General features: G+C 68.3%; 2 protein-coding genes across 3 annotated transcripts in view; one reads left to right on the forward strand and one right to left on the reverse strand.

The window, feature by feature from the left end:
* RUNDC3A (RUN domain containing 3A) overlaps window positions 1-228 on the reverse strand; it is a 5514-nt gene extending 5286 nt beyond the window's left edge. For both annotated transcript variants that reach the window (XM_026054478.1, XM_026054477.1), the window contains exon 1: window positions 122-228. In XM_026054478.1, the coding sequence (XP_025910263.1) occupies window positions 122-228 (107 nt within the window). The remainder of the gene's footprint in view (window positions 1-121) is intronic.
* Window positions 229-4766: 4538 nt separating this feature from the next.
* Window positions 4767-10552, forward strand: part of SLC4A1 (solute carrier family 4 member 1 (Diego blood group)) — a 9771-nt gene continuing 3985 nt past the window's right edge. The window contains exons 1-8 of the mRNA XM_026054415.1: window positions 4767-4825; window positions 4926-5022; window positions 7930-8003; window positions 8094-8247; window positions 8319-8454; window positions 8538-8619; window positions 9194-9263; window positions 9722-9906. Coding sequence (XP_025910200.1) covers window positions 4808-4825; window positions 4926-5022; window positions 7930-8003; window positions 8094-8247; window positions 8319-8454; window positions 8538-8619; window positions 9194-9263; window positions 9722-9906 — 816 coding nt within the window. The 5' untranslated portion in view covers window positions 4767-4807. The remainder of the gene's footprint in view (window positions 4826-4925; window positions 5023-7929; window positions 8004-8093; window positions 8248-8318; window positions 8455-8537; window positions 8620-9193; window positions 9264-9721; window positions 9907-10552) is intronic.

The raw sequence follows: 10552 nt of genomic DNA on the forward strand, positions 1-10552 counted from the left end.
AAAAAAGATGTGATGGAGGGGGCAGCTTTGGGCCCCCTCTGCCGCCCCCGGCTGCCCGGCCGGGATCCCTTGCCCCCCCCGGCCCCTTGCCGCCCCCGGCCGGATCCCGCCGCCCCCCCACCTGCAGACGGTGATGAGGTTCTTCCTCTCCACGGCGATATTCCTGGAGGAAGCTTTCTTGGAGGAGAGCCCCAGAGCCATGGCCGCCTGGATGCAGCTCGCTGCCATGCAGCGCCCGCCGAGGCGGCCCCGGCGGGCGAGACCCCCCCGCCCGCTCAGCGCCCCCCCCGGCCCCCCCACAAAAAGCCCCCCGGCCGTGCGCAGCCCCCGCACGGCTCCTGGAAGGATGCACAGGATGCGGAGAGATCCCGGCTTCCGTTGGGATGTTGCAGCCCCTGGAAGGATGCTGAGGCTCCGGAGGGAGGCACAGCCTCCGGAGCAATGTGTGGCCTCCACAGGGATGCCCGGCCTCCACAGGGATGCCTGGACTCTGCAGGGATGCCCAGCCTCCGGAAGGATGCTCAGCCTCCGTAGGGCTGCTCGGCCTCCATAGGGATGCTCCAGGCGGGCAGGGGGATCTCCCCGCCCTCCGCCGCCCCCCAGCACCCCCAGTGGCCCCACGGGAATGGAGGGAAGGGGGAGGATGCGGGGAGCAGAGCAGGGGGCAGGCGCAGCCCCTGGCTGGCGCGGGGGGGGCTCCGACAGGGCCCGGCCCCTCGTGGTGACGCGTTGGGGACGGTCGGGACCCCGCGTGGCCGCTCTGTGTCTCGTCTCCCGTCCCTGTGTGTGCCGCGACACGGTGGGGTGTCACTGTCACCACTCAGGGACCGGGGGCAAACGCCACCACTCGGAGCCACTGTGGCCCCACGCATGGCCGAGGCCACCGGCCTCCCTCCACCCTGCCGCCGTGCCTCAGTTTCCCCATCGGAATAATGGGGGGAAAAAAAGGGGAGGGAAAAACCGTGCGCTTCAACACTGCATCCCCAAAGCAGCCGGTGGCTCAGGGAGGTGGCAAGGGAGGTGACAGAGGCACAAGGGAGGTGACGGAGACACCGAGTGCCCGATCCTGCCCTGTGCAGGGGAGGGACGGAGGGCCCGGGCTGGGGGCGCGGGCTGTGCTGGGAGGGGCGGCCTTGGCAGCACCCAGATAAGGGCGGGCGGTGCCGCCCGGCTAATCGCAGCGCCCAGCACGGGGCCACCGCGCCCCCCGCGCCCCGCTGCGCCTCTTCAGGGTGCAAACACGCGCGCACCCACGGGTGCACGCACCCACCGGCACCTGCGGACACATGTGTGCACATGCGTGCATATTGCGTGGATGCAGGGGCACCCACCTGCATGGATGCACACACATGCATACACATGCACCTCTGCATGGATACACGCACGCACACGTGTGCACCCATACGCATCCCTGCATGGATACACGCACGCACACGTGTGCATACACGCGCACGCTTGCGTGCTCACACGTGCACACGCGTGCCCCCTGCTCACTGCAGGACTTGGGGCTCTTCGTGCCAGTTTGAGGCAGGAATTGGGACTCCACTGGGGGGAGGATTTGGCACATTGGGCCTGACCCCCCCGGTGAGCCGAGGACCCCTGGGTCTCACCCCTGCACCCAAGGGACACCCTGAAGCAGGGCAGGGAAGGCAGCTCTCCTGCACCTTCCCCGGCACCTGTGCCCAGCTGGGATTCCCTGGAAACGTCCATGGATGGAGAAGCTCCAGGAATTGCAGCCTCCCTGCAGACAGACAGACAGATGGACACGTCCTCCCCACACCACCCGTGGGCCCTGCCACTGCCTCGGCTCCATGCCASTGGGGAAGCCTCCCTAGGAATCTTGTGATTTTTTTTTTTAGGTAAAAAAAAAAAAAAAATCAAATCCCAGTAAACAAGTTCCGGAAAGGGGATTCCCGGGGCTTCCCCGAAGGGAAACCCCAGGACGGGGGTGATAGGGCAGCGGGCTGGGGGTGCGGGGCACGGCGGGAGCGGGGTGGCCGGCCGGGGCCACGGGGCCGGCCGGGGCGGCCGGGCAGGCAGCCAGCGCTGTCCCCGTCACCGCAAGATGTTGCGCCCCGATAACCTTGTTTACGGGGCCCGGGGGGGCAAGGGCGGGCGAGCGGCCGCGGGCYGGTGGCCCCTCCAGATTAGGGGCCCAGCGTGACTCGGCATTCGGGAGCCGGCCGCGGGCGCGTCGGTCCTGCGGCGCCGGCAGCAGCGCGAGCGCCCAGGGCAGCGGAGGCGCCGGAGCCACCGCGGGCGGTAGGTGTGAGGGCGGGCGCGTTGGGCGTCGCGGCTGGCGCTATGGGTGCTATGGGTGCCGTGCGGTGCCAATGGAATGGGCCTCCTGCAGTGCCAAGCAGAATGGGAGGGCAGCACCCCCAGTGCGGGGCGGGTGGTATGGACATCATGCTGGGTACACTGGGTATATGGGGTGGAAGGCGGGAGTCCCCTGCCGAGTCATACTAGACACGGGAGGTATAGGATCCATACTGAGCCCATGCAATGTATGGCTGTGGGTTCAGTGCTGAGCGTCTAGGATGCAAGGTGTGGGAGTCATACTAGACACGGGAGGTATAGGATCCATACTGAGCCCATGCAATGTATGGCTGTGGGTTCAGTGCTGAGCGTCTAGGATGCAAGGTGTGGGAGCTATGGACTCTATATTGAGCCCATAGGATGCAAGGTGTGGGAGCTATGGACTCTATACTGAGCCCCTAGGATGCAAGGTGTGGGGGCTAGGTACTACACGCCGAACCCTTGGGATGCAAGGTGTGGGATGCAGGCGGGATGGCTGGTGCGGGAGCTACGTGCCCTGTGCTGAGGCAGTGGGAGCTCCGGGCTCCGTGTGGAGCCCCCACGATGCTGCGGGTGCTGCTGGGGTCTGGGGCCGCCTGGAGCCCCCAGCCTCATCCCCCAGGGGTGGGGGCTGGCGCAGATGGGGCTGCCGGAGCTGGAGCCAGGGCTAGCAGAGGTGGTGATGGGGCTAGCGGAGACACAACGGGGGCTGGCAGAGGCGCTGGGCTGAGCAAAGCGATGCAAGCAGAGATGAACCCGGGGCTAGCGGAGCCGGGTAGGGGCTAGCGGAGCCGGGTAGGGGCTATGGACCCAGGTAGGGGCTAGAGGAGCCGGGTGGGGGCTAAAGGAGCCGAGACAGGGCTAGTGGAGCCAGGTGAGGTCTAACAGAGCCAGATTGGGTCTAACAGAGCCAGGTGGGCGCTAGTGGAGCTGGGGAGGTACTAGAGGAGCTGGATGGGGGCCAGTGGAGGCAAGTGGAGGCTAATGGAGCCGGGTTGGTGCTAGCGGAGCTGGAATGGCGTTAGTGGAGACAGGTCAGGGCTAGTGGAGCTGGTGACAGGGCTAGCGGAGCTGGGATGGGGCTAGCAGAGCCGGGATGGGGCTAGTGGAGCCTGGACGGGGCTAGCGGAGCCAGGTTGGGATTACTGGAGCCGGGTCGGYGCTAGCGCAGCCGGGACGGGGCTAGTGGAGCCGGGTCGGCGCTGTCAGACGGGCCGGTGCCGGGGCTCAGCGCGGCGGCTCCCCGCCGTTATCAGGCGGCCGCAGCCGGGACAGGGACCGGAGCCACCCGCGCTCGCCCCGGGCCCGGCTGGCGGAGCGGGCAGCGGCCCCGGCCGCGGCCGTGGCCAGGCGGGGCAGGAAGGAGGCGGCGGGTCCGGGGCGGCTCCCGCGGCCCCGCCGGGTCCCGCCGGGTCCCGCGTCCCGGCCCGGAGCTGCTGCGGCGCCTGGTGAGAGCGAGGGGTCTCGGACCCCCGGGCCCCACCCCCGGCCTCGCCCCCCCGCGACGTGGCTGCCGCACTCGACGTGGGTGCCCCCCATCCTGGGGTGCTGCGGTTTTGAGGGGGGGGGGTCCCGGGGCGCCCGCAGCGCCCCTCGGTTCCCCTGACAGGAGGGAGGAAGTGGGTTGGGGGGACGGGGGATGGGGGCACCCCGGACGCCTGGGCCCCCCCTCGGTGCTGCCCCCCACGCCGTGCAGGTGGCGTGGGAGAGGGGCGCCCCCTGGCGGTGTCGCCGGGCACTGCCCCGGGGCAGCTGCGGGTGCGCGGCCGTGGCCGCGGCTGCACCCGTGGGAGGCCCCGCGTGCCGGGGGCGGCCGCGTGGGCGCCCTGCTGGGGCGGCGGCTCCAGGGGCTCCGGGACACCCTGCAGCACCGGGGGCAGGCGGCGGGGCGGGCAGTGGCTCTCTTGGGTGCTGGGGGTGCTGGCTCCCTCCTGCCCCCGGCGGTCTCCGGGAGCCCCTCCGGGCCTCGCTTCCCCCTTGCTCACCCCGGAGCTGGGTCTGGGCCAGGGGGACATGGRGCTCTCTGCACGTCATGACCTGGGGGTGGCCATGGGACCCAGCCTGGAGGCACCCCCCCTCCCAGGACCTGGGTTCATTCCCCGTCCCATGGGACCTGGCCCCGATGTCCCTGCAGAGCCTCCTCCTGACGTTGGTGCCTCCGTTCCCATCCCGCTGCCGGCGCCCGGACGTCCCGTGGGACAGGGCAGCTCTTCCCAGGGGAGGCCCCGGGCCGGGCGCAGGGCAGCCCCCCCCAGACCTTTTGCAGCGCCTGGGGAGCCCATTATGTGTCCCACACGTCGGGACTGCGGGGACGTCCCCTGGCTCCRTCCTGGGGGAAGCAGCTCTGCCGCAGTGGAGGCCCAGGAGGAGGCCAACCTCCCACATTCCCCCCCCCAGTCCTAACGTGCTTTCTGTGCCGCCTGCCGCAGAGCCGGGGCCGCGGGGTTATGGTGCCCCCGGGCTGAGTGCTGGGAGCCAGCGCGGCCACGGCAGGGCCCTGCGAGGAGCCATGGAGGGGCCAGGCCAGGTAGGGAGGCACCGCCGGCGGCCCTGGCCCCCGCTGCGCCCGCGGCCCCGGCCACGAGCCGGGGACCCCCTGCCCACCCTCACCTTCCTCTCGCCCGCAGGACGACTACGAGGAAGTGATGCGGAAAAACCTGGACCCTGAAGGCTACGAAGACCCTGGCATACGGACCCCATCCATCTCACTGGGGGAGATGAGCAGTGAGTGGCTGCGCTGGCTGCCGGGGAGGCTGAAACAGGGGTGGATGCCAGGCATGCATGGGTGCCGGCACTGCATGGGCACTGGCATTGCATTGGCATGATGTGCATGGGCACCAGGGCTGCATGGGCACCGGCATTGCATGGGTGCTGGCATTGCATGGGTGACAGATATTCATYGGTGACATATTCATGGGTGCTGGCATTGAATGGGTGCCGACATTGAATGGGTGCCACACATGCATGGGTGCTGGCACTGCGTGGTCACTAGCGCTGCATGACGCCAGTGTTGCATGGGCAATGGTGTTGTGTGGGGTCAGTGTTGCATGGGGACTTGTGCTCAGTAGGTGCCAGCATTGCAATCACGGTGGCATTGCATTGGTGACAGCATTGCAAGGTGATAGTGTTGCACGGGCACCAGAGTTGTGTGAGTGCCAGCAGGGCATTGACAAAGATGCTGCACAGAGAGCCACGTTGCATGGGCACTGGCATTGCAAGGATCCTGCACTGCAAGGGTGTCAGCGCTGCACGGGCACTAATGTTGTATGGGCACCAGCACTGCAAAAGTGCCACGGAGCCTGGCACAGGTGACGCGGAGGATCCCACCACCCAAAAGCAGTGGTGCCCCTTGCACTGGTGCCAGTGGAGGTGCCAGCTCCCACTGCTGGCTGCAATGCCGACTTTGCGGCAGCCAGTCCTGGGCTCCGTCCTTCCCTCTGCCAGGAGSGGGGACAATTCCCAGCAGTGAGCATGGGCATTTATTCTCCCAGTGCTGTCATGTGTCCTTGTCCAGAGGGTCCCACTGGGATCATCCCCGCAGGGCTTTTGTGCTCTGTTGACTTGGAGGCAGTGCCCGAAGTGGCACATCCAGCCTCCAGGTATCGGGCTCCAGCAGCCCGGCAGCCGGCTCGGCTCCGTGCTCGTTCCCACYGGCTCCATGCTCATTCCCGCCGGCTCYGTGCTCATTCCTGCCAGCTCGGCTCYGTGCTCRTTCCCRMYRGCYCCATGCTCATTCCTGCCGGCTCCATGCTCATTCCTGCCAGCTCGGCTCCRTGCTCATTCCCGCCAGCCCCGTGCTCATTCCCGCCGGCTCCGTGCCTCCCGCTTGGCTCCGTGTCCCAGCTCAGCTCCGCGCTGGTTCCCGCCRGCTCCCGCTTGACGGCTGGGGGCGACCGGGAGCCTCCGCCGTCCTTTAGGGGCAGGGAAGGGCACYGCAGGCAGCGGAGCCCGACGGCCGCGGGTGCTGCCAACGCCAGGGTGCAGGTGGCACCGGGGGGTGGCCGAGGACACTGCGGGGAGCCTGGGGAGGGGTGGCCGCGGTGACGGTAACGCCGCAGCCTTTTGTGCAGGGGCCGCTGGCAGCGGCACCGGGAGCCCCTGGCCCCTGTGGAGGGCGAGAGCCAAGGAGCTGGCGCCCCTGCGGTGAGTCCCGCCGCCCCCCGCACCACGGTGTCCCCGTGCAGGGACACCGCCGTCCCTGCCGCCCGCGGGGGTCACCCGCCGCCACCACTGCCGTGTGTCTTGCAGCCAGTATTTGCCCAGCCACCGGGGATCCTATGACCTGGACGGGAGCCAGCGGGCGGCCRGGGAGCCCCCGGGCCGGGGGAGCCACCGCCGTCTTGGGGGGCAAAGTGAGTGACCCTCCCTCCCGCCCGCTCTGCTACAGGCATTAGAAGGGGGCACAACTGGAGCCTCGGGGGTTTCTCGGCTGCGCGGCGCCGTCTGGGCTGCCCCGGCGTGCCCATCACCCTGGCGTCGGGGCCGCCGGCGCGCCCGCCGCCGGGTGACCGCTGCCACTTGCCCGTGATCGCCTGCTGATTGACGCTAAATAAAGTCTTTGTTTGGGGTGAGGACAAGAACCACTCGGCGCTGAACGGCGGCAGGYGGCAGCCGGCACCAGGCGGCTCCGGGCCGGGTCCGGTTGGGATGCGGAGCATGAGGCCTCGGCGCCGGTTCAGGGGGCAGTTTGCAGGGGGCCCTGCATCGTCTTGGCTCTGCAGAGRAGCCCTGTGGCTCATTGGGCACGGCTTGGGGCTGTGCATGGGACAGGGGGCACCCTGTGCACCCAGGGGACACATCAGTCCCCAGGATGCCCCATGCCCAGGGCCATCCGTCCCCTTGGCACCYGTCCGCCGGGGCGGCCGCGCGCCCGTGTTTACAGTCAGCAAAGACGAAGCGCGTTGGCATTTACGGGGCACGCGAGGCGGGGGCGCTGGCCCCACGCGGCTTTATAGGGCGCCCGCGCACAGCGGCAGCGGGGAGCGCACGGGGGGGACGCAGGTAGGCAGGGGCTGGGGACAGCACCGGGTGTCGTGGTGACATGGAGGGGCCGTGGTGAGGAYGGGCCGGCGCCGCGCGGGCACCGGGTGCCGCAGGCAGCGTCGCGGTGACCCTGGCATGCAATGGCCCCATGAGAGGCTGCTGCCCGGCTTGGGGACCCCGGGGACAGAGCCCCGGCCCTTGGCAGTGCCCGGCACCCGGGGAGGGGGTGATGAAGGGAGGACAAGTCCCGCAGCACCAACCGGCGCTGCAGTGGGGGTGACAGAGGTAGGGGACGCGCCCAGCACCCCCAGGGGGGTCTGGGTTGGGGACAACAGGTGGGGGAATGTGTTCAGCCACCCCAGGCAGGTCTGGGATAGAAGTTACAGARGTTGGGGACAGGTCCAGCCACCCCAGCTGGGTCTGGGATGGGGACAAAGTATGGAGAACACATCCAGCAAACCCAGTGGGGTCTGGGATGGGGACAGCAGATGGGGAAGTGGGTCCAACAACCCCAAYGGGGATAGGGATGGGGGTGCCAGAGGTGAGGGACACATCCAGCATTCCCCAACAGGGTCTGGGACAGGGGTGGCAGGCGGGGGACACACGGGATGGCCACGGGCCCGCTCACGGGGCTGCCGCTCCTTGCAGCTCCGTCAGAGACCGATGTGGACCTGGAGGCGGCGGGGAGCAGGCGGCCCGTGTCCCGGCGGGACACCCATGAGGTGGGTGCTGCGCGGGGCACCGCGGGTCCCCGGGGACGCCGGAGGAGGCCGCGCGCCCCAGCACGGTGACAGCGGCGCCTCCGGCCACAGGGCTACGTGGAGCTGCACGAGCTGCGCCCGACGGAGAAGTGCTGGATGGAGGCCGGCCGCTGGCTCTGGCTGGACGAGGACGCCCAGGAGGGCGGCCCCGTGCCCTTCCTGACCTGCCGCAGCTTGCAGGACATCAGCCGGGCGCTGGGCACAGGTGGGGCGGCGGGACGGGCGGCGGGGCGGGCGGCGGCACCGTCCCGGCGCTCACGGGCGCTGTCCCCGCAGGCACCGTGCTCCTGGACGTGGCGGCCACGTCGCTGGAGGACGTTGCCCGCTCGCTGGTCGACCAGATGGTCAAAGAGGGGCAGGTGAAGGCCAAGGAGCACAAGGCCGTCCTGAAGACCCTGCTGCTGCAGCACAAGTAGGGCCCCGTGCCGGGGTGTCCCCGCAGCCCCGCTGCGCCGTGGCCGTGCCCGCCTCACAGCCGTGTCCCTCTGTGTGCAGGCACCCCAGCAAGGGCGAGAGGAGAGAGGAGCTGGAGAAGGTGCCGCGGGAGCAACAGCCCATGGAGATGTCACTGCTGGCGGTGGGCGAGCGGGCGAGGAGGGTGCGGGACGGGGCAGGTTTCCACTGCGGTGGGTGCAGGTGTGCATGGTGCTCAGCTATGTGCATGCATGCATCTGTAGGTGTGAACGTGTATGCATGCTGCTGCAGAGTCCTGGGCATGCGCATGCATGCTTGCACCACCATGCACATGCATAAAACATGCAACTTTGCATTGTCACGTGCATGCACATGCATGTGACCTTGCACTGCTGTGTGATGCATGCATGCACACGTGCCCTTGCACTTCCACATGCATGCACTCTTGGGCATAGGCATGCATGTACATACAAACACCGTTGCATGCATGTATGCACATGCACGCACTCTTGCACAACACACATGCATGCCCCCCTGGCATGTCACACACATGCATACACACGCATGGACCATTATACATCACATGCACGCGTGCATCCCCTCAGTGTCATGCACACTCATGCACCTTTGCACACACATGCACGCACTGCATGCTGCTGGGCAGACGCGGAGGTGCGGGATGGTGCGTGCGCTCCAGGCAAGCGTGCACATCTCACCGCGGCCTCCCCGCCTTGCAGCACGGCGCGGCCGAGCCCCTGCTCCCCGGCAAGGTCCCCAAGGACGCCGAGGCCTCGCTGGTGCTCGTGGGTGAGTGTATGGGTGCCCGGGGAAGCGCTTTGACTTGTGCCCCTGCTGCTGCTTGCTCACTCGCTGCCTCTCTTGCCTTTTCCTCTCTCTTTTTCTCCTGTCTCCTGCCAGCGCTCCGTGCTGCTGGCTCTGCTCCCGGTCCCCTCCTGTGACCCATTCCCATATGTCTTCCCTGTGTCCCCATGCCCTGGGCGAGTGTCTCCATGACTCCCCGTCCCCATGGCCTGCATGGCTCCACCTGCTCATGTCCTTGCGCCCCTGCGTCCTCACGTCCCTCACGTCTGCTCCCCCTTTCCCCCTGTCCCCAAGTCCCTGTGTCCTCGTGCCTCTGTGCTACTGCCTCCCCACCCCCCCATCCCTCTGGCCCTGACATCCCTGCGTCCCTGCGTGTCCGTGCCCCGCGTCCCGTGCCCCGGTGACCCTGTCCCGTCCCGTGCGCGGCGCCGCGGTCCCGCCAGGCTCCGTGCCCGCCCTGGAGCAGCCGGTGCTGGCCTTCGTGCGCCTGAAGGAGGCGGCGGTGCTGGACGCGGTGCTGGCGGTGCCGCTGCCCGTGCGCTTCCTCGTCGTGCTGCTGGGCCCCAAGAGCCGCCACGTGAGCTACGGCGAGATCGGCCACGCCGTGGCCACCATGATGTCCGACCGGGTAGGGCTCCCGCGCGCCCCCCTCTCCCCACGTCCCCCTGCACATGGGGTCCCGCGTCCCCTGCTCCACTGGCCCCTGGGCCCCAAGACCCGGTGCAGCCCTGGCCCTATGTCCCCGTGCTCCTTTATCCCGTGTCCGCGTGTCCTCAACTCCTTTGCTGCTTGTCCCTGTGGTTCCATGTCCCCCTGTTGCCATGTGCCCGTGTCACCATGCCCCCGTGCCCCTTTACCCCTGTCACTACATCCTCATCTCCTGTGGCTCCACGTCCCTTTGACCCTTATCCCCATGGCTCCATGTCCCACATCCCTACATCCCTGTGTCCCCACATCCCTACATCCCTGTTTCCCCGTGTTCCATGTCCCTGTGCCTCGTGGCCACATGTCCCCGTACCCCCACATCCCTGTGTCCCCATGTCCCCACACTCCACATCCCTGTGTCCCCATGCCCCTACGTCCCTATGTCCCCATGTTCTATGTCCCAGCTCCTTGTAGCCACATGTCCCTGTGCCCCTGTGTCCCCTACATCCCTGTGTCCCCATATCCCCACACTCCACATACCTGTGGTCCCATGTCCCCATACCCCTGTGTCCCCATGTCCCCACACTCCACATCCTGTGGCCCCATATCCCTACATCCCCATGTTCCCA

Source organism: Nothoprocta perdicaria, unplaced genomic scaffold (assembly GCF_003342845.1).
Source record: "Nothoprocta perdicaria isolate Ctin4 unplaced genomic scaffold, notPer1 scaffold_121, whole genome shotgun sequence".
NCBI classification, from domain to species: Eukaryota; Metazoa; Chordata; class Aves; order Tinamiformes; family Tinamidae; genus Nothoprocta; species Nothoprocta perdicaria.